Raw genomic sequence first — 24,358 nt, forward strand, 5'->3', positions numbered from 1 at the left:
CATAGTTAATAACTTATTTAAACTTATGATTAATTAAAAGCAGTAAATATATGATTATAATGTGTGAGAGGGTCCCTAAGTTTTTGTCATTTATTTTAGGGGAAATGTGAGAAAAAAGAGGACATATGCTTTATTTATTCGAAACCACAGGTGACTAGGTTAGTGAAAGAGAGACCTATTGCAATTCAGAGAATTTTGAGAACTGAGAGGTGACTTGAAACACAGCACACCTGAAAGAAACCAGTGATGGTTGATGGAGAAAAGATATGACATTATCTTTCTGGGTTAAACTGAGAGTAATGTAGCTACAGAATTTTTATATCACTTTAGGTTTACAGAGCAAGTATTTATGAGGAGAATTGATTGTATCCTAAAAGTCCAGAACATTTGCAATATAATTACACTTGACCTTTTCAAGAACAACAATACTTAACTCCCTAAAGCTTCCTTTCTTATCCATCTGGATCCTCGATTTAATCACCTAAGTGATTTGCTTCAAGTTCCTGTCCCTCTGACCTGCCTGGTAAGATTACAACCATGGACCAATGCTATAATCTCCCTTTTCCTTTCTTATACCTAGGTAGGGCTGAGGGTGCTGGGAATGGGGAAAATCACAAACTTAGACCATGACAGTAACTATATAGGATCTATAATCACAGTTGAGCTGTTCACTCCTTTCACATATCCTTGGACAACTTTTTCTCTGATTTCTTTTGTGTTACTTCCTTGCCTTTGTGTATGTAGCTGTCTTTCTGACTGTAATGCCTTTTCCCCCTTTCTTCATGAATTTATCCTTCAAGGCTGCTCAGGAACAGGGACAGGACTAGGATAAGTGAGGTATTCCCTGGATGCAAAATGGAAGGGGACACCAAAAATTCAGTAATCAAGAGAAATAACACTTTTATGCAATATTTTTCAAAAACTAAAATGAATGCAAAATACTCATGATGAATAAAATACCAATATTTTGTATAATTCATCTCACCTCACCCGAATCTCACCCCTTTGGATCCTGTCTTTAGTTAACTACAGTTTTGATATTTGGTTCATTGTGGGTTTTGTGCATAAATTTTCATGTTTTGAAATATTGCATTATTATTTGTCTAGATTACTGAGGTTTTTTGAGTCCCCCTCCTACATTTTGTGCTAGAGGAAAGTGCCACACTTACCTCACCATAGTCCCAGCCCTGCTCAGGAATCCCCTCCTTCAAGAAATCTCCTACTTAGAATAGGATATTTGTAGTTCCCATTTGTCTTTGTGACAGTTTCTATTCCAATTTAATTGAGTTTAGGTTTTTATTTCAAAACTCTTAGTAGCAATTGACTTTCCACATAAAAACATGCTGTTCCATGATATCCCAGAGACATTTATTGAAACCTAGAGTTGCACGTCATGAAAATCAGGCCACATCTGGGCGACTAATATTTAGTGACTGACTACTATGATTCTAAGTGTGCAGTCAGTGGGAAATTGTACCAAATCTTTCACAGGGCTTTTTAATGTTAGCTCTACTTTCTTGCACTTCTCAAAGGTTACTTTGCAGAATACAGTATCATGCTTTTTACAAATAGAATTCTATTTAAGGTCTTGTAAGCATGAAATTATATTTTAAAACCTTTTTTTGCTTTTAATAATTACATAAAGAATGCATGTTCAGTGTAGAAAAAAGTAGAAGGCAGGAGAAAAACACAAAAGAGGAAAATGCTCCCTTGTCTTATCATTCAGACTTAAACCACTGTCTACATTTGGGTGTGTATATGTTCATCCAGTCTCTTTGCTGTGCATAGTTATTTTTAAGTTTACATCTTTTTTTTAAGGGTTTTATTTTTTATTTATTTATTTTTAAAGATTTTATCTATTTATTTGAGAGAGAGAGCACAAGCAGGGGGAACAGCATAGGGAGAAGGAGAAGCAGGCTCCCTGAGCAGGGAGCCCGATGTGGGGCTTGATCTCAGGACCCTGGCATCATGACCTGAGCCAAAGGCAGATGCTTAACTGACTGAGCCACCCAGGTGCCCCTAAAGATTTTATTTTTAAGTAATCTCTACACCCAACCTGGGGCTGAACTCACAACCCTGAGATAAAGAGTTGCATGCTCAGAGCGCCTGGGTGGCTCAGTCGGTTAAGCATCCGACTCTTGATTTATGCTCAGGTCGTGATCTCAGGGTGGTGGGATAAAGCCCCGTACGTATCAGGTTCTGCACTCAACAGGAAGTCTGCTTGAAATTCTCGCTCTCTCTCCCTCTCCTCCTACCCCCACTCATGCACATATGCACACTCTCTCTCAAATAAATAAGTCTTAAAAAAATAAATGTATAAAAAAAGTCTCGGGCGCCTGGGTGGCTCAGTTGTTAAGCGTCTGCCTTCGGCTCAGGTCATGGTCCCAGGGTCCTGGGATCGAGCCCCGCATCGGGCTCCCTGCTCAGCAGGAAGCCTGCTTCTCCCTCTCCTACTCCCCCTGCTTGTGTTCCCTCTCGCTATGTTTCTGTCAAATAAATAAAATCTTTAAAAAAAAAAAAAAAGTCTCATGCTCTACCAACTGAGTCAGCTAGGCATCCATTAGTTTACATGTTTTTAATAAAAATGACATACCATGCATACTGCTCTGCAACATGCTTTTTCTATGTAGCAGTTAATTGTTGACATTTTCCAATGTGAACAGATACTCTACAACAAAATTTGATGGCTGCATAGTATTCCATTAAATGGACATATCATAATTTATGCAACCAGTCCTTTGTTTTTGCTTTTAGACCTGCAGATTGTTTCTAGTTTTTTTACTAAACTGATCACATTTTAAATGAATTATTTTCTACCCTCATTGAGTACTTGTTCTCTCTTTCCTGCAAATTTTCTTTCAACTCCAGAATTGATGGACTTAGTATAAGGGATGTGAGGCTCATGAAAATAATTTTTATAAAATATACTTTGACACAAATTACATTTTTAAAATATATAGTTTGTCATTAATTTCATCATCATAGCAGGCTAATAGTTCTGATAATTCCTAAATACTGTTTTCTTTATTTTGAATAAGTGAAACATCTCATTTTGGTCTCTGTTAAAACAGAGAGTAAGAATCTTCTTATTTTAGATTCGAATGCAGGCCCAGGGGAGTTTGTTCCAGGGCAGCATGATCGGCAGCTTCATTGATATATACCAACAGGAAGGTACCAGAGGTCTGTGGAGGGTGAGTACTCTTTTCCTGGTATTATTTTATGCCCATTTCCTATACTTTGCAAAGAAATCTTTTTATATAGAGCCCTATAATTATGAATTGTCATCTTACACTGTTTAAGATTCTTGGTAACCCAGAAGATAAGGTAAGAAACTTCTTATCACCTATGAAAGGACCAAAACTTACCAGTTGTCTTTATTTCTGCTTAATGTTTGGGGGTTGTGTGAGAGAAGGTTATTATATTATTTGAGGTAGTCATTTGGTTTGCTCAAATTGACAGTGAATTTAGTTCTTCAATATATATTTTTGCTAGTTTTGTACTAACACAGCAGTATATGTTTATGATAGTCTCTGTTTACCTAAAACAACTTTTTTAACCTTATAGAGAGTAAAAATTGTACTATAAAATTTTGAGATCTATAGAAGAGAAAAAAACCAGTAGTCTCAGTAGCTAGAGATAATCACTGTTAACTTTTTATCATATTATCTTCCAGTTTTTTATCTATACTCCTTTTTTATTGTTGTTCCTATAACTTTTTATCTTATTTTAATCCCTTAATATTGTAATACTAAGTAAGACTACTAGTAGAATATGCAGAGAGAGTAGAATGGGAAATCCATTAATAAGCTCTTAAAGAAGAGAGCTTTGTTTTTTTCTTCCTTTATATTTTCCCCCAACTTCCTATAAAAATTTTCAAACATACAGAAACGTTGAAAAGAACAGAACATACCCAGATTAAATGACTGTTATAGTCTGGCTATATTTGCTTTATCTGTGTGTATGTATATACACAGATAAACACACACACATTCTTTGTTTTTTGTGTTTCTTTTTTTGTTAAACTATTTGAAAGGAAGTTGCAGACATCCTGGTACTCTCCTAAATAGTTCATTATGCATCTCCTAGGAATAAGGACATTTTCCTACATAGTAATACATAATAACAATATCATTATCACACCTAAGAAAATTAACAAGTCCCTAATACGTAACATCTAGTTTATATTCAAATTTCCTTTATTGATGAGACCAGGCCAATTTTCTTACAGAATGTTTCCCCTGTATTTCCTGCAAACTGGAAGTTAGGTCTATTGGCTTGATTAGATTCATGTTAAACATTTTGGTGTGAGAACTTCATAGGTGACACTGTATATTTCATATTGCACCACAGCATGAAGCACATGTTAGGTTGTCCCACAATTAATGATGCTGAATTTGATTACTTGGTAAGACAGTGTCCACCAGATCTCACCACCGTAAAAGATTTAAGTTTTCTCACTTTGTAATTAGCAAGTAATCTGTAGGATGACATTCTAGCAATATGCATATATCCTGTTATTTAATAACCTTTCACCTAATGGTCTTAGCATCCATTAATGATCCGTGAGGTTTGCTTTTTGATAACAGGGTGCACTTTCTTGATTAATTTAAAACCAGAAAATGGGCCTAACTAGAAATTTTTCACAAACTAATGCTAAGGGAAAGACAAAGAGCAATAAACACAGCAGGGAGATTTTGTCAGGGGAACATAGCTACTTTATTTTTAATTAAAAATTTTAATTGTGGTAAAATACATATAACATAAAACTTACCATCTTAACCATTTTTAAGTATACAGTTCAGTAGTGTTAAGTACATTTACGTTGTTGTTCAGCCAGTCTCTGGAACTCTTTTCATCTTGTAAAATTGGAACTCCATACCCATTAAACAACTCCTCCCCATTTCCCCCTGCCCCTAGCCCCTGGCGACCATCCTTCTATCTGTCTCTATGAATTTGGCTTTTCTGGGTACCTCATGTAAGTGGAATCATACAGTATTTGTGTTTTTGTTACTGGTTTATTTTACTTAGCATAATGTCCTCCAGGTTCATTCATGTTGTCACATGTCCTTCCTTTTTTAAGGCTGAATGATCTTCCATTGTATGTATATGCCACATTTTATTTATCCCTTCATCTGTTAATGGGCATGTAGATTGTTTCTGTATCTTGGCTCTTGTGAATTATGCTACTCTGAATATGGGTGTGCAAGTATCTCTTCAAGACTCTGATTTCAGTTCTTTTGTGTATATGCCCAGAAGTGGGATTGCTGGATCATATGGTAATTCTGTGTTTAATATTTTGAGGAACAGAGCATAGCTACTTTTATGATCCAGGCTGCTCACATCATCCAGGCATGTAAGATAAAGAAGTGAAGTACATTGTGTTATGTGTTCTTTTGACACAGACATGTATCATTTGCATGTTAAAATACAGGAATATTTTTTCATTTCAACAAGGAAATAGGTTTGCATTTTTCTTCAAACACATGGTCTTCTTTGTTAGTGTTTTATTTTTCTGCTTTGATTTTCACATGGGTGGGTACTGGAAACATTTTATTTTCTAACTCCATTGTAAGAAATAACAGCACAAGTGCAGTAACAAAGTGTAACTGGTACTTATATCAGAGTTGGAGAGACTGTAGAGAGTGATGGGGACTCTGGTGAACTGGAGATCACCTGCCCTGTTCATTGCTGTCATGCATGATGGGAATCCAGTGTGGCCAAATTTTCTGGGCTTTCAAGAGAAGCTCGAGATCTTCATTCCTGTGTGAAGTATCCTGTTTTTTATATGTTGACAGGTAATTCATCCTTCTAGAAATACTTTGTAGGCCACACACAACATTTCTGTGGCCTGAATTCGGCCCATGGGCTCCTGTTTGGGGCCTTACTATTCAGCAAGGTTGTCTTCTGTGCAGATCATCTTCTAACACAGTTGAGCAGGTGGGAAGGTCAGAGAGAAAGGCACTGTTGGGCCAGCCAGCCTGATCAGCAGAATCAGACATCTCCTAGTGATAGCACAGCTATATCATTTCCATTTTATAAATTGAGTTTGGCAATTTATAGATGATTGAGCACTTTAATATAACAGGTATCCAAGAAAGCAGTTGTTCCCATGGTGTATTTTCAATTTTAAATAACATTTAAACAGAGTTATAAAAGTAAAACATTCATTGTGAATTTTTTAAAATATAAGAAAGGCATAAAAATAAAAATTAATTTATGTTACCCTAATTCCAGATAAAGAAAAATATTTTGGTATATTTTCTTCTAATCCTTTATAAAAATTTGGTGTTTGTGCATAATATCCTTTTCCCCAAAGTTAGAATAATGCTATGTCTTGCCTTCTTTAATGTTACCAGCATTTTCTTGTGTCATTAATATTCTTCAAAAATGTGACTTTTAAAGTTCTAGCAGCCCTGTGTTGTAACATGATTTGTGATAGGAGTATTCTGCTAGTGAGTGAAATGCTGATAGCATCCACAGGAGGACCGCTTTGCCTTTCCTTCTCCCTGGCTGCATTATACCTTTGCTGTCATCCTGGTGTGTCTTTTCTGCATATCCTAAAATTCTGTAAATTAAACTTGGAAGCTCTCCTCTCTCCATTGACTTTTGCTTCATGGTTTTATTTTTTTTAATAACATCTTTATTGAGATAATTTGCATACCGTAAAAATCACCATCTTGAAGTGTGTAATTTTAAAAGATTTATTTATTTATTTTGGAGAGTGAGCGTGTGCGTGCATGCAAGAGAGAGAGAAGAGTACATGTGGGCACGTGAGCAGAGGACGAGGGAGAGAGAATCCTAAGCAGACTCCCCGCTGAGCAGGGAGCCGGACGCAGGGCTTGATTTCATGGCCCTGAGGTCATGACCTGAGCTGAAATCAAGAGTTGGACACTCAACTGACTAAGCCACCCAGGTGCCCCTTGAAGTGTGTAATTTAATGGTTTTTAGTTTATTTACAGACTTGTGTAACCATCACCAATGTGTAAGTTTAGAACATTTTCATCACCACTAAAAGAAACCCCCTATCCATCAACAATTACTTCCATGTCTCCCAACCTTCCCAGCCCTAGACAACCACTAATCTACTTTCTGTTTCTCTAGATTTGCCAATTCTGGCATTTCATATAAATGGAATCATAAAATATATGGCATTTGTGACTGGCTTCTTTCATTTAGCATACTGTTTTCAAGTTTCATCTGTGTTTTAGCATTTATCAGTACTTCTTTTTATAGCTGAATAATAATTAATTGGTGTGAAATTGCTAAGTCATATAGTAATTCTGTATTTAACTCCTTGAGGAATTCCCAAAGTATTTTCCACAGTGGCTGCCCCCCATGTTACATTCCCACCAGCAGTGTATAAGGGTTTCAATTTCTCCACATCGTCACCAATACTTTTTATTATTATTATTATAGCCATCCTACTGGTGTGTAGTAGTATGTCACTGTGATTTTGATTTGTCTTTTCTAATGACTGATGATGTTGAACATATTTTCTTAATGCTTATTGTCCATTTGTGTATCTTCTTTGAGGACATGTTTATTCAGATATTTTGCCCATTTTTAAATTGGGTGGTTTGTCTTTTTATTGTTGTTTTGTAAGAGTTCTTTATACATTCTGGCTACTAGCCCCTTATCAGATATATGATTTGCAAGTATTTCCTCCCATTATGTGGGCTGTCTTTTCACTTTCTTGGTGATACCCTTTGAATCACAAAAATGTTTAATTGTGATGAAGTCCGTTTTATTTTTGTTTCTTTTGTCACTTGTGCTTTTGGTGTCATACCAGTGATTTTATTTTTAGTACAGTAAGTGAATTGGGATTTATAAGTGTTCCACTATTAGCCACTGATTTGAAAGGATGGCCTCTGTACTTCAGACTTGGATTTTTATGTCACTTTGTAACTTCCAACCTATTTTCTTCACTTTTAGACTTATGTTACTACTTGTGTATTTCTTTGGTGTTTAATACCACTTATGTTTTGCAGGGTGTCGTCCCAACTGCTCAGCGGGCTGCCATCGTTGTGGGCGTGGAGCTGCCGGTCTATGATATTACAAAGAAGCACTTAATATTGTCAGGGGTGATGGGAGACACAATTTTAACTCACTTTGTGTAAGTGTGATAGGTTGTACTTGTTCCGTATTTCCATTATTTTGAGCACAAAAAGCATCTTTCACTGAAGTCCTTATATAGAATCAATAATGGGTACAGGTGGTCTAAATACCCCTGTCTTTCTTATCACCAGAACTTCGAGCCTTCCAGTACTTGTACAGAGATCCCAGATGCTATGGGTACTTTGGTACTTGGTAGCAGTGTCTATTACAATAGCCTATCAGATGTCTGTAGGATTTGAATTTGTTCATACACAGCCTCTGTATCTAAACTTATCTGTTATTTGCTCTGGTTAATTTTGGATCAGAAAGCAAACTTTTCTCAATGAGAATGAGAAAAAAGTGAAAATTTATAGGGCCTGTGAAACAAAACCACAGTTTTGGGCTGAAAACTGTTGCTAATCTCAATTTACATTCTCTTCATCTTACAACTTTTATGACACTTTACTGCTCAAATGCATTTGGTATATGATGCTGTGGTATGAAAACTTTATATAACTAATAGATGACTTGTGATACTTTCTGCTTAGGGATCTTGCTAGACTTAAAAATTGCTCCCCCCCCCAAAAGGCTGAGTTTTGGATTAAAAAGTGAAGGGGATAAATTTTTTTAAAAAAGATTTATCTATTCATTCTAGAGAGAGAAAATGAGTGAGTGGGGGGAGGGCAGAGAGAGAATCACCAAGCAGACTCCCTGCTGTGCACGGAGCCCAAGGGGCTCGATTCCACAACCCATGAGGTCATGACCTGAGCTGAAACCAAGAGTCAGAAGCTCAACCAATTGAGCCACCCAGGTGCCCCTAACTTTTTTTTAAGATTTTCTTTTCAAGTAAATATGGGGCTCAAACTTACTACCCAGAGATCAAGAGTTGCATACTTTACTGACTGAGCCAGCCAGACATCCCATGGAGATAACTTTTGAGTGATGTTTCTTTAGAAAATATTTCTCTTTAGATTATAATGAAAGGGCAAGAGCCAGATTTTATCTGATGAGTCTGACTCACTGTACATTTATGCATTTATGTTTGGCTTAATTTCTGTTTAGTCACGGTTAGAAGTGAGGCAGTCTAAAAGTTTTCACCTTTAGTTCCAGCTTTACATGTGGCTTGGCTGGGGCTCTGGCTTCCAATCCAGTTGATGTGGTTCGAACTCGCATGATGAACCAGAGGGCAATCGTGGGACATGTGGACCTCTACAAGGGTACTTTGGATGGTATTTTAAAGGTATACACACTGTAGACTTGTTTTACATTTTTAATTTTCTTTGATATCTCAGACATTCAGTCCTTATTCTTAGTTGCTATGTATCATTTTGAAGATGGAAGAATCATGATGTATATATTTAATAGCCTCTCAGAGTAATTCCCAGGTAGAAAAGCTATCTCTTTGGCAATCTGCTGATACACATTGGTCCTTAATATTATTATTCCAATTTGAATGCTTGAGACTGCAGGATACTTTTATTGATAGTACCTTGTAGAATTATTGACAGAAGGGACTTAACATATCCCACATTTGCCTGCTTCAGACAAGACGGAGACCCTGTAGTAGAAAATCCAGTACTCAATTTCAGTTTAGTATTGTGCTGTTGTTCAGACTTTGCCTTTGAAAAGTTTCTGCTCTTATATTTGTAGGAAGCTGAATATCATAAATGTATGATGTAATCACTAGTGATCATCCTTCTACAAAAAGCAAATTTGCGGCTAAAATATGACATTTCCATATGGTTTCTCTGCTGCTATCAGTTTAGTTTAACAACCATTTATTATCTACGAGGCACCATTTTGTAGATACAGAGAAATTAGAGTATACTGCAGGTGTGCAAACAACTAACACAGCTCGGTAAGTGATAAACTCAGGGACCTATGGGAGGGAATTTTAGTCTAATTTGGAAGTTTAGGATAGGCATCTTGAATAATAGTAACTCACGTCCATTGAATGCTTTACTGTGTATCAGAAACTGTCCTAATGAGACTTACATATATTCATTCACTTAATCCTCGTCATTATCCCATGAGGTAGATCCTGAAGCACTAACCTGACCAAGGTTTCACAGCTAGTGGGATTTCAGCTCAGACCATTTGGCTTCAAAACAACATTTTCAAGCTCTATACTATAGTGCTTTTCTCATGTTGATGGCTAAGGGTTAATTAAGTTATAAAGGATATTGAATGCCATGCTGAGGTGCTTGGGCTTTTTTCTTTTTACTTGATGAGGAGCTGTTGAAAGATTTTAATCAAGTCAGATTTGTATTTTAGGTCACTTTGGCTTTGTAGAGCCTGGATCTGAGATAGTGGTTCTCAGTCTTTGATGCACGATTGGAATCACCTGGGGAACTTTCACAGCTCCTGTGTCTACCTTTTCGACCAGTGAACTCAGAACTTCTGGGGGTAGGACCCAGGTTGAAAGTATTTTTAAAACTCCTCAGGTGATTGCAATGTTCACCTAAGGTTGAAAGTCATTAGTTTAAGGGGATAAGCCTGGAGCAGTGGTTCTTAAGACATTAACATGGAACCTAATTACCTGGAGGGCTTATTAAAATGCAGATGGCTGGTTGGGCCCTGTCACCAGAGGCCCCATCACCAGATTCTGATTCAGTAGGTCTGGAGTAGGACCTGAGAATTTGCATTTCTAACAGTTCTCAGGCAATATTGATGCTGCTAATCTGGGTACTACACTTTGAGAAGCACTGACTTAGAGATAGGGAAGCTGATTAGAGGGCTATTATAGTAATCTAAGTTAGAGGCAATGAAGCCTGAACTTGAGCATTGTAGTGGGGATACAGAAGGTGGGATAAAGCTGAGAATAATTTAGTTGATAAAGTCAATAGGATTCGATTGACTGGGTGTGGAGAGGTGTGGGAGAAAGGAGGTGTCAGAGATATCTTCCTGGTTTTTTTGTTTTGGTGACCATGTGGTGATACTCACTGACAGGCATCACAGGAAGAGGAGCAGATTTTTTGGGAGACAGTACAGTTTTGGACACTTAGTTTGAAGTGCATGAGGAACACCCAGTGGATCTATTTGGATATCTTAGTCTTAACTCGGGGGGAGAGTTTGGGGGTATAGATAGGAGCCTGGGGAATCAGTAGTGTACAGGTGTTACCTAACTGTGGAGGGGAAGACCAAGGAGAAAAGGTAGAGGAATTCCCATCTTTTTTTGCCTTTCTAGCACACTAGAGTATTATGAGCTCCTTCCATTAATAGTGATTCAGAGTAAATGATTCTCAGACTCTGGGGAGTAGAGTTTGGTAAAAGCCTCTCCTTAATATTTCTGACATGCTTATCCTTCCACGTGACAACTGGTGTAGGGACAAAGGTAGGGCCAAGGAAATAACTCTGGGGAATACCGATTGCTAAGGGCTTGGCAGGTGGGGAACCTAGGAAAGAAACCAAAAGATAACAGTCAAAAGATATGAGGAAACTTGAGTCATGGAAGCCAAGGGAGTAATGAGTTTCAAGAAGAGTACTTATTTAATGCCAACTGGAATAGAGAGATCCCGTATAAGACCTACAAAATATCTGTTGGATTTAATATGCTCTAGAGGAGGTTTGCTGGGTTGGTGTTTGCAAAAGCTAGATTGCATTGAGGAGTGTGTTTAATTATTCATTGAATACAAAAATGTTTAAGTCTTTTTTAAATTATTTATTTATTTGACACAGAGAGAGAGACAGCTAGAGAGGGAACACAAGCAGGGGGAGTGGGAGAGGGAGAAGCAGGCTTCCCATAGAGCAGGGAGCCCGATGTGGGGCTCGATCCCAGGACCCTGGGATCATGACCTGAGCCGAAGGCAGACGCTTAATGACTGAGCCACCCAGGCGCCCCCCAAAATGTTTAAGTCTTAAGTGCCAGGTGCTGTTCTAGTTGGGTGAACAAAAAGTTTCAGCCTTCATGACACGTGTAATAGAGACAGATAAACACATAGGAATCAAGGGTAAGTAGACAAGTGTAAAATGCTCTTTCAAGAAGGTTGGTTAAGAGGAGATAGAAGGCACAATAATAGAGTAATAGGTAGCATTTAGTGAATGCTTATTATGTGCCACACACTGTGGTATATCCTTTAACTCACAGTAACCCTATGGAATAGATATGTTTTCCATTTTTATAAAAAAGGGAACTCAGGTCAGAGTGGCTAAGTATTTACCCAAGATTACACACTTAATAAGTGGCAGATCTGGGACTTAAACCAGATTCTGATTCCAAAGTTTATATAACCACCATGTTGTGTTGTATTGGCAGAAACATATTTTCATATTGGCAGTAATCTTTACTTATATTTACTCATTCATTCACTTATTTGCTGTTGAAATTCTTTATAATGACTGCTCTATATTGTCATTATATATAATCACATCATGCTTTATTTTTTTCATCAGTAAGAGTCCCAGAGCACTAGTGAATGGAGTTAATGCATTCATCCTGACATTAGAAACAAACGGCAGCAAATCTTATCCTGTCACCTCTATCTTAAAACCTTTGGCCTCTCATTGACTGAAGGCTCTATATGATTTGGCCCCTTTTTCCTTCTACAGCTTTATTGCTGCTACCTTTATTCTACATTCCAGATGGACTGTACAAGTTCTGGTAGACTTTTTTTCATTCCCAAATTTTCATCCATGCCACATACTTTGTTAGATGCCCCCACACTAGCCTAAATATCCTTTTCACTTGGCTAGCTCCTATTCATTCTTCAGATCTCATTACTTTTTCATAAAGACCTTCCCTGACTGTTGAACTAGGTTATGTGTACATAGTTTCTTGTACTTGCTCTGTCAACATTTATTATATATATATATATTTTTTAAAGATTTTATTTATTTATTTGACAGAGAGAGACACAGTGAGAGAGGGAACACAAGCAGGGGGAGTGGGAGAGGGAGAAGCAGGCTTCCCGCTGAGCTGGGAGCCCGATGCGGGGCTTGATCCCAGGACCCTGGGATCATGACCTGAGCCGAAGGCAGCTGCTTAACAGCTGAGCCACCCAGGCGCCCCAACATTTATTATATTTTTTAAGACATCTTTTTTGAGAACTAATTTACATATCATAAAATTACCTATACAAAGTGGCTTTTGGTATATTCACAGGTATGTGTGACCATTATCACCACAGTTGATTTTAGAACATTTTCATGAATTCAAAAAGAAACCTTGTACCCTTTAGTTATCACCCCCCTTTTCCCTCCCTCCCTCCCAGTCCTAAAATACCACTAATCTACTTCCTGTCTCTGTAGATTTGCCTATTCTGGATATCTCATATAAATGGAATCATAGGATATGTGACCCTTTTGACTGGCTCCTTTCACTTACCATAATGTTTCAAGGTTCATTCATGTTGTAGTGTGTATCATTGTGTTTTTCTTTTTATGGCTGGAAAATATTCCATTGTATGATTATATCACATTTATTTACACTTGTTACATTTTATTGTAATTGCTTTTAATGTCCGTCTGTCCCCCTAGACTGTCCCCCTAGACATGTAAGTTCCATGAAGGCAGGGCTATGTGCATCTTAATCACTTTATCCACAGAAATTATTTATTGAATGGGTGCATAACTTTACGAAGTAGTCTGTTGTCTCTGTTATCTACAGAAGTTCTTGTTTGTTTTCACACAACTGCCTGAAGCCCAAAAGTGGGTCTCCCAGTCCTAATGTTCTAAAGGAGTTGGTCACTGTTTTGGGGCTCTTTAAAGATTCATATGGCTCATGGGAGTGTTAGAGATCCTCACTGTGTTTGTATGTTCATTTACTCAACAAATATTCATTAGGTATTTATAGGGAACTTTCTTGTGGCAGACAGTGTTAGGTGGTGGGGTTATAATGGTGAACAAGATAAACATAGTCCCTGTTGTCCTGGGGACCACATTCTAGTTGGGGGAGACAGACAATAAACACAAAAAATAATATAATTTTAGGTAGAAGTAAATGCTATGAAGACATTAACAGAGCATGAAACAGTGACTTGGTAATGATGGTAGGGAAATACTTCGGCTAGGCTAGCCAGGAAAATGCTGTGAGGAGGTGACATTTGAGCAGAAGTCTGAATGATGAGAAGAAGGTGGCCACATGAAAATCTGAGAGAAAAACATTTCATAAAGAAGGAACAGGTACAGAGGCCCTGAGTTGGGAATGAACTGGATATGTTCAAGGGTTAAAAAGAAGGCTGGTGTGGCTGAGTGTGGTAAATGAAGGAGAGAGTAGCAGGAAATGAAACTGGAGAGACTGGCAGAGGCTGAATCATGTAGGATCCTGCAGGTCATCGAAGAAAATATGCAATTAGGATGAAATCCACAGGGAAGCCATTGGAGAGCATCAGGCAGGAAAGTGACACTATGATTTAATACATAAATTAACTATTTATTATATTGGATTGTATCTCTAAGGTCCTTTGCCATTTTAGCAGTCTAACTCTAGGTTATCTGCATCTGGGCTTTATTTTGGCTGAATTTCACAATTTTCCAACATTAATTTTGGTCTGAGACCTTCAACATTGGCTGGTAATCCATTGGGGGGAAGCATATTACCACTCTGTTTCTATAAAAAGTGCCCTTACTCTGTTACTGTTGGCTCGAAAAAAGTGGTTATGATAATTATCTTGAGTATTCTAATCTATAGGATGGGATAGGGGACATTTATAAGTTTGGATTCTCATATTATTGTCTTATCCAAATATATCCATTTTTTAGTATAGTGGTGGATTTTACTTTACCAGTGGAAGGGCAGAATAACATTTTCAATGACCCAGTGCCTAACATACAGGAGTTACTTAATAGATATTTTAAAACAGTCTGTCCACTAAATAGGAACTGTTTCTGTTGGCTGAATTCAACACACACCACCAGTTTACGACCTTTAGTATGCATAATTTGTCATTTAATTTTAATAACCACTCAGTGGGTGTGTGTAGGGCTCCCACTGTATAAAACAGGAAACCTAAACTCAAAGCAATTCACACTGTTCCTCATGTAATCCTGAAAGCATTTGCATGAGGTAGTCCACGTTTCTGATGAAACAGAAGGATAGTGACTTACCCACCTCCCTATTCCCTTACCCTACTTCCGTTTTCCTACTAGAATTTGTCATTTCTGAATATAATATATATCAATCTGTGTATTTGTTTATCAGCTCTGCTGGAGTATGCACTCCATGAGGGGAGGAGCTGTATAAGTTCTCTCTTCCTGTATAACCAATCACTCCAAAACTCAGTGCCTTAAAACAACAAACATTATCTCGCTGTTCCGTGGGTCAGGAATTCAGAAGCAACCTAGCTCCATGATTTCAGCCTAGATTCTCTCATGAGATTGTAGTCAGATGTCAAGCTAGGGCTGCAGCCATCTGAAGGCTTGGCTGGAGCTGGGATATCTGCTTCAAAGATCACTCACATGGCTATTGGCAGGAAGCCTTATTTTCTCACCATTTGGGCCTCTCCTCATGACAGGACAGCTGGCTTTCTCTACTGTGAACAATTCAAGAGAGAAAAAGAAGCAAAAGCCTTTTAGATATAAAATATCTTTTACAACATAACGTGGAGGTGACAGAGTACTGCTGTATTCTCTTGGTGACACAGACCTCTCCTGGGATGTTGTGGGAGGGGTTACACAAGGGTATGAATAACTGGCGGTGGCTTTCATTGGGGTCATCTTGGAGGCTGGCTGCCACAGGTACTTCTCTGGTTTACTATAATAGTAATATTACTACTAATAATGTTACTATAATAGTAATAATAGTAAACTAGAGAAGAGTATAGTAAACATCAAGAAAGAGTACCTTGCATATAGAAGGTGCTTAAATATTTGTTGAATGAGTAGGTAGATTCAGAGTACATATGAATTCAAAATGTATGTCTTTAGAAAAACAGCATTCATGGAGCCATAAGTTGTTGGAGAGGGACATGGAAAAGGAGTACTAAAATAAAAGTTATTGTCAGTTATAAATAGTAAGGGGAAATCACTCTGTTTTTTATTATGTCCCTCAGATGTGGAAACATGAGGGATTTTTTGCACTCTATAAAGGATTTTGGCCAAACTGGCTTCGACTTGGACCCTGGAACATCATTGTATCCTTTTAGAATATGAGAATGAAATCCGATGCTTCAAGCTCCCAGGTAATTCTAGATTATGGGAAGGAAAATTTGATTATTGACACCTTTAGGCAAGTGAGAAACTGAAGCATTCTAATTGTGACCATTGAGGATGGAACTAATAGAGAAATGACTTTCAGCTGGAGTCTAGTACAAACTGAAGGCAGCAGAAAAGATATACCAAAATTTCCTCTTTAAAACAGAACAAGTACAACCAAAGCTGGAATGGGTTATGAAGTTTTTGGAAACCCTGTTGGGATTTGCCCTAGGAAAGTACATGCTGAGGTGGTCCGTATTTCCTACTCCTAACTATAGGACCAAAGTAATGGGAAATAATAAGACAGAAAACACTCTTAGAGCAAAGGAATCCAGGCCAAGTAGGGCTGTTTCCTCATGGGTGGATTTCCTTTCTTTAGCCATGTTTGAGTGCCTCCTCTGTGTAGAGAGATGAATTGGATATTGTGTGTAGTTTATGTGTATAGTGGTGAGTATTGCAGGGTTGAAAAATAACTCCTTGCCCTTGCGGAGACTATAGGTTGATGGAGATAGTATCTCTTCTCCCTCCTTGGGATTGATCTAATCACCTAAAGTCTGTAACAGTTACTCTTAGCATGGAATTATATGTTGTCATTAATATTCTTTGGGGTGGAGGTGGTGGTGGTGGGTGTATCTGTGTGTGCGTGTGTCTGTGTGTGTCCCGTTTGCCCCTGAAGACGATAAGTATGTTAGTTTTAATCTGTTTTTATTACTGCATGCCAAATCATAATGGGGACATGGTGGGCACTCAGCACATGCTTGACTTGCCAGGTATTGTTTTTAAAAAGACTTAAGCAAGTGCAACTCAGAAGAGCCCAGACTAAATACCTCAATGTAAGAGAATGCAGTACACAATTTTAGAACTTGGTTAGGTTTTCACTATCAATCCAGTGATCTTCCATGACTTACTCTTCAGTTTTTTATTACATACGAGCAGCTCAAGAGGCTTCAGATCTAAGGACTGAATTATATGTGAGCCAAGCCCTGCAACCTTTCTACTCTTTTCCCTTTTTCTGTGTTCTAATGTATTTTGACAAAGTTGTGTTTACTGAACCACTGATCTCCCAGGAGCCTCCTGATGGAAGAACTATAGGATGGTTCAAAATTGTTCATGTGTTTGTGTTACCATGTTAACTTTTTCCCTGAGAGGAAGTGTTAACATTGAGACTCTGGCCCCAGATTGGTATCTTCTATGAAGATGGATACTGATGGATGACATTCAACATGGCCTTCTTTTCAAATGTTGGTTAAATGTAGTTGGTTAGCCCCAGACTTGGGCTAGAGCAGAAGGCATAGGCCAGGGCAGTTACTGCTATGTATGTTTCAGACCTCGGTTCTCATTAAAGTATTTATTGGCAGAATCACTTTGGCTTTGTTTTCATTTACTGCTTTCTCTTTTGCCAGCTATTTAAGTTACATTCTCCAGAAAGTGATAAAGGTTACTATGAAATTGAGTCTGGACTCTTAAAGCACATTTATGGGAATAGACAAAGTGCATTGTGTTTTCCCACTGCCACTCGTCGTCATAATGCTACTTACTTGTAAACATCTGGTAAATGGTTCTTTCCTAAGCATGAATAACCAAACAAGTGGCTCATTTGGAAGTTTCTACAGATTAAATGTAAAAAGAGGCTTAAAATAGAACCTTGTGTCCAGGGTTCTAATTGTCTTATAGGCAAAAAGTTTTGGCTACTTTCTTGTACTAGAAAAGTGCCTAGCACATTGTAGGCACTCAGATATTTGTGGATGGAACTAGAGGGTGTTGGTATTACGCTAAGCGAAATAAATCAATCAGAGAAAGACAAGTATCATATGCTCTCACTCATATGTGGAATTTAAGAAACAAAACAGAGGATCATAGGGGAAGGGAGGGAAAAATAAAACAAGATGAAATCAGAGAGGGAGACAAACCATAAGAGACTCTTAATCATAGGAAACACTCATATGTGGAATATAAGAAACATTGCAGAGGATCATAGGGTAAGGGAGGGAAAACTGAATGGGAAGTCATCAGAGAGGGAGACAAACCATGAGAGGCTCTTAACTCTAGGAAACAAACGGGGTTGCTGGAGGGAAGGGGGCTAGGGTGATTGGGTGATAGACATTAAGGAGGGCACATGATATGATGGGTGTTACATGCAACTGATAAATTATTGAGCACGACATCTGAAACTAATGATGTACTATATGTTGGCTAACTGAATTTAAATAAAATAAAATAAAAATTTTAAAAAATTTAAAAAAATCACAGGAAACAAACAGGGTTGCTGGAGGGGAGGGTTACTGGAGGGAGGGGTGGGTTGCTGGATGGGATAGCTGGGTGGTGGACATTGGGGAGGGTGCGTGGTGTGGTGAGCACTGGGTATTATATAAGACTGATGGATCCCTGAACTCTGCCTCTGAAACTGGTAATGTACTGTATGTTAATTAATTGAATTTAAATTAAAAAAATTAAAAAGTATTTGTGGAATGAATAGTTTAGCTCTTCATCTTTATCCATTCATTGATTTGTTCAACAAACATTTATTGTGTGTCTATTATGTCCTAGATGCTGGGAATATAAAAGTAAGTTAAGAGAGAGTCTCTGTTTTCAAGCTCACATTATAGGAGGAGAAAGAGATATGTAAGTAGATAATTATAGTAGGTACTAAGTACTATGTGAAAGATGAACAAAGTGCTAGAAGCACGGAGAAGGGAACAGCCAGTTACCTAGGGGATTGGCCAAAGGCTTCATAGAAGAGATGACATTTGAGGTAAATAGCAGATGTTACCATATGGATAAGGCAGGGAAGGACATTCCAGGCAGGGAAATAGGGGAAAGTTCAGTAGCTAAAATGTAGGGCAGTGGTTTTCAAATACTGTGTGAGGCAGAATCTCCTGGAGATCTTGTGAAAATGTAGATTCTTACATTCCATTGCCCTCCTAACCTTATCTGGGGCAAAGGCATTTGCTTTCATCACGGATACTTGACACAGGTGGTCCTTGGACTACACTTTGGGAAGCACTTGTACAGAACTGTGGGCTGGAATGAAATGAAATAAGAATACTGTGACCAAAAGAGTCAAATTATGAGGGATCTTTATATGCACTAGGAAAGAGTTTGACTTTCTTATCCTGGAGTGGGGGGTAGGCAAAGGAAGTTAAAAATAGGGGAATAATATAACCAGCTTTTAATTTTAGGAGGATAACCCTGTTGTGGAGGGTAGCCTGGAGGGGAGCAACCCAAAAAAGGTTAAGACCCGCTGAAATCTACTCCTTTTTATGTACAGGTAGATAAAATACGGTCCACAAAAATGAAGACAGTTTGTCCTAAGTCACATAACTGGATTGTGGCAGATTTGAGACTAGCGCATAGTTCTCAGATTTCTTCTCTGTCTCATTCTACCACTCCACAGTGCTTTCTTAACTATCAGTTTAAAGTACTATCTTTTTAAAATTAATTTTAATATACTTTATTTTTTTAAAAGATTTTATTTATTTATTTGACAGCATGCACAAGCAGGGGGAGCAGCAGACAGAAGGAGAGGGAGAAACAGGCTTCCTGATGAGCAGGGAGCCCAATGCGGGGCTCGATCTCAGGACCTGGGATCATAACCTGAGCCGAAGGCAGTGACCCAATTGACTGAGCCACCCAGGCGCCCCAAATAGACTTTATTTTTAAAAGAAGTTTCAGGTTCATAGCAAAATTGTGTGGAAGGTACAGAGATTTCCTGTGTACCCCTAACCCTACTTTGAAATTCATCACCAGAGTGATTCATTTGTTACAGTTAGTGAATCTACAATGGCATATTATTATCACCCCAAAACCATTATCTACATTAGGATTCACTCTTAGGGTTATGCATTCTGTGGGTTTTGATGTGTGACATGTATCCATTGTTATAGTATATAGAATCGTTTCACTGCCCAAAAAATCCTCTGTGCTCTGCCCATTTATCCTTCCCTCTCCCCTAACCCCTGCAGTCCACTGATCCTTTTATGATCTCTATATTTTTGCCTTTTCCAGAGTGTTAGACAGTGGTATGTAGCCTTTTCAGATTGGCTTTTTTACTTAGTAATATGTACTTAAGTTCTTGTCTTTTCATGCCATGTCTTTTCATGGCTTGATAGCTCACTTTTTCTTTTCTTTTGGATGTACCACAGTGTATTTATCCATTTACCTACTAACGCATGTCTTGGTTGCTTCCAAGTTTTGGCATTTATGAATAAAGCTGCTATAAATACGTGCAAGTTTTCGTGTGGACACAAATTTCAACTCATTTGGGTAAATACCAAGAAGTACAATTGCTGGATGGTATTGTAAGAGTATGTTTAGTTTTGTAAGAAACTGCCAAACTGTCTTCCAATAGTAGCTGTACTGTTTTGCATTCCCACCAACAATGAACAAGAATTGCTCTTTTTCCACATCCTTGCCAGCTTTTGGTGGTGTCAGTGTTTTGGATTTTGACCATTCTTTTAGGTGTGCAGTGGTATCTCATTGTTTTCTTTGTTGTTTTTTTTTCTTATCAGTTGTCACTTTAAAAAGTTTTTTAAAGTTTTCAACTTTAATTTCAGGATAGTGAACATATAGTGTTATATTAGTTTCGGGTGTACAGTATAGTGATTCAGTAATTCTATACATTACTCATTACTCATATGATGAGTGTACTCTTACTGCTCGTCACCTAGTCCACCCATCCCCCCACCTCCCCTCTGGTAACCATCAGTTTGTTCTCTATAGTTAAGAGTCTGTTCCTTGGTTTGTCTCTTTCTTTATTTTTTCCTTTGTTCATTTGTTTAGTTTCTTAAATTCCACATATGAGTGGAATTGTATGGTGTTTGTGTTTCTCTAATGGACTTATTTTGCTTGGCACTATACTCTCTAGCTCCATCCATGTTGTTGCAAATGGCAAGATTTCATTCTTTTTGATGGCTGAATAATATTCCATTGTGTACATATGCTTTTTAAGACTACTACACTAGTCAGATACCCTACTCATTCCTGAATAGATTAGCAAAAAGGAAGTCATTTTTTCACAAGGGTATAGACTGGAAGGTAGTTTCTTAAAGGGTTTATATATATTGGAAATTGGCATTCTATTCACCTCAGCTTAAATGTTATTCCTTTGGGGAAACCTTACATTGATTTTCTCTCTACCAGTCTAACTTTCTTCATTATAATTCTTTTTTTTTTTAAAGATTTTATTTATTTGACAGAGAGAGACACAGCAAGAGAGGGAACACAAGCAAGGGGAGTGGGAGAGGGAGAAGCAGGCTTCCCGCTGAGCAGGGAGCCTGATGCGGGGCTTGGTCCCAGGACCCTGGGATCATGACCTGAGCTGAAGGTAGATGCTTAATGACTGAGCCACCCAGGCGCCCCTCATTATAATTCTTATGCCACATATTTATAACTACATACTATTATTTGTGTGATTATTTGATTAATATCAATATCTCCCATTAGTCCGTAAGCTCCATAAAAATAGGGATTCTGTTGATTTTGTTTACTGCTGTGTTCTCCATGCCTAGCACATATACTCAGTAAATATTTGTTAAATGAAAAAATGAATTTATCTGTATCCAAAGAGCTGATAAAATACCTAAAACATGGCAAAGATTAAACAAATACTGTGGGATTTAAATGGAATGAAATTAAGTTTTGAATTACTAGATAAGGCTGGAATGATAAAGAATAGGTTATTAAGGATAAATAGAGGTGCTTGGGGAGGGAGATGCACCTAATCTTTTATTTATTATTGTTATTGTTATTTTATATAATAAAGTAGGCTCCATCTCCAGTGTGGAGCCCAACGCAGGGCTTGAACTCATGACGCTGAGATCAAAACCTTAGCTGAGATCAAGAGTTGGATACTTAACCCACTGAGCCAGCCAGGTACCCTGATACACCTAATCTTTTTAATTGATTATCTGTTCAATCATTAAACAAATGTCCCTGCCTCATTGAGCTTACTGTGTACAGAAGGGAGATATAACAAAAAGATTAATGAGTAAAATATATAGTTTACTGGATGGTGATAAGTCATTTACAGAAAAATAAAGCAGGGGAGGGGGAATATTGGGGTAAGGTCACATACCGAGAAAGCCAAATTTAAGTCTATGGGGGTGAGAAAAGGAGCCATTCTAGGGTTAAAGCAAATGCAAAGTCTCTGAGGTGAGAGTCTACGTGGAGTCTAATGATTCAAGCAAGAAGTGATGATGGCTTGGATGAAGGTAGCAGCAGTGGAGGCTTTGAGAAGTGGTTGAAATTCATATATTTTGGAGAAGAGTGAATAATGACCCGCTAGGGCATAGAATGTGGGTTGTAAGAGAGAAAGTGAGCAGTGGTAAGGATTACTCCAAGACCCAAGTCTCTAGAAGGGCAGTATTGCCATAGAGATGGAGAAGGCTCTGGAAGGCACAGGTTGATTTTGTTTTTGGTCAGGAAAGTAGTAGTTTTGTTTTGTACATGTTAAGTTTGATGTGCCTACTAGATTTTAATACAGATGTAGAGTAGGCAGTGAGATGTGGAAGTGTGGAGTTCAGGGGAGAGGCATGGGCCAGGGATGTACATTTGGAAATCATCAGCATATAGATGGTGCTTAAAGCCATGATGAGATCACCAAGGGAGTGTCAGTAGCAAGAGAAGAGGTCTAAGAACTGAGCCTGGGCCAGTCCAGCATAAAACAGTTTGGGGAGGACATTGCAGAGGACACTGGTGATGACTAAGAATCAGTCTGAAGTATTAAAAAACCCAATATTTTAATGGTAGAAACAGAGTAAAAGGGCAGGAAGGGCCAATTATTTTCAATACAAAATTTGAAGAAAAAGAGTTTGAAGCTGATGATATCTTTATCCAAATTACCAAAGCTTTAAAGATTGATACCTTTATAGTAGCCATAATCATGGGTAGGTAATTCAAATTAAAGAATTTGACTTGTTATTTTTATTTTAGGTGTGTTATCCTATCCTATTCTTAGCCATGGATTAATACAGTAGCCCCTCGGATAACCAATATGATGAAGAGAGTATTTTGATTGAACACTAGGGACTAACCCATTTCTATAGTGAAATAGGCTACTACAGTAAGAGCGCCTCAGAGAGTAAGTAAGCGTCTCTTACCACAGAACATTTGAAGGGAATTATTTTACGTGTATGAAGAATTCAGTGTTTCACAAAAATATTCACCATAGAGTTCCCTTAAGTAATAGCTCCCCATTGTATATATGAATTGCAATTTTTGATTGAAAAATAACTTTTTAGGGACATAACGGTATGAAATAGACCCACCAGTGTCTTTTGAAGGGAGATTGATAAGGGAAATCTTTCAGAGTCCATGAGTACAAGGAAACAGTCTTTAAAGGGACTAAGGACTTTGGATGAAAACCTTTTTATCAGGGCGCCTGGGTGGCTCAGTCGATGAGCATCTGCCTTCAGCTCAGGTCATGATCCCAGGGGGCTGGGATCGAGCCCTGCATCGGGCTCTCTGCTCTGCAGGAAGCCTGCTTCTCCCTCTCCCTCTCCCCCCGCTTGTGTTCCCTCTCTCGCTGTGTCTCTCTCTGTCAAATAAATAAAATCTTAAAAAAAAAACAACCTTTTGGTCAAAAAACAAAATAAGACAAACTCTTTGTACTGTCAGCTCAATTTGTGTGTAAACTTAAAACTGTTCTAAAAAACAAAGTCTGTTGGGGCGCCTGGGTGGTCATTCGGTTAAGCGTCTGCCTTCGGCTCGGGTCATGATCTCAGGGTCCTGGGATCAAGCTCCACATCAGGCTTCCTGCTCAGCGGAGAGTCTGCTTCTCCTCTCTCTGCTCCTCCCCCCACTGCTCGTGCTCTCTCTCTCAAATAAATAAAGTCTTTAAAAAATCAATAAGAAATGAAGTCTATTAATTTTTCAAAAATGCTAGAATGAAAAGGTATAACACAAAGATGAGCAGGCACCACTGATGTGGTAGAGAAATGATTTTCCCAGGTAAAAAGCCCAGCATATCAAAAAGAAAGCCAGACAGTAACAGGAGTTGGTGAGGATGTGAAGAAATTGGAACTTGTACATTGCAGGAGAGGTTGTAAAATGATGTAGCCCTTTTGGAACACAGTTGGGCACATTCTCAAAAGTTAGACATAAGATTACCATTAGGCCCAGTAATTCTGTACCCAAA

General features: G+C 38.2%; 1 protein-coding gene across 3 annotated transcripts in view; it reads left to right on the top strand.

Moving 5' to 3' along the window:
* The window catches only part of SLC25A14 (solute carrier family 25 member 14), a 31,069-nt gene extending 13,485 nt beyond the window's left edge, over window positions 1–17,584 (top strand). For all 3 annotated transcript variants that reach the window (XM_045882510.2, XM_064574566.1, XM_045882518.3), the window contains 5 exons: window positions 3,096–3,191; window positions 7,989–8,113; window positions 9,199–9,334; window positions 16,083–16,163; window positions 17,140–17,584. In XM_045882510.2, coding sequence (XP_045738466.1) covers window positions 3,096–3,191; window positions 7,989–8,113; window positions 9,199–9,334; window positions 16,083–16,163; window positions 17,140–17,181 — 480 coding nt within the window. In that variant the 3' untranslated portion in view covers window positions 17,182–17,584. The remainder of the gene's footprint in view (window positions 1–3,095; window positions 3,192–7,988; window positions 8,114–9,198; window positions 9,335–16,082; window positions 16,164–17,139) is intronic.
* The last annotated feature ends 6,774 nt before the right edge of the window (window positions 17,585–24,358 follow it).

The sequence above is a fragment of the Mirounga angustirostris genome, unplaced genomic scaffold, assembly GCF_029215605.1.
Source record: "Mirounga angustirostris isolate CCGP_5_RB_7025 unplaced genomic scaffold, mMirAng1.0.hap1 SCAF_11, whole genome shotgun sequence".
NCBI classification, from domain to species: domain Eukaryota; kingdom Metazoa; phylum Chordata; class Mammalia; order Carnivora; family Phocidae; genus Mirounga; species Mirounga angustirostris.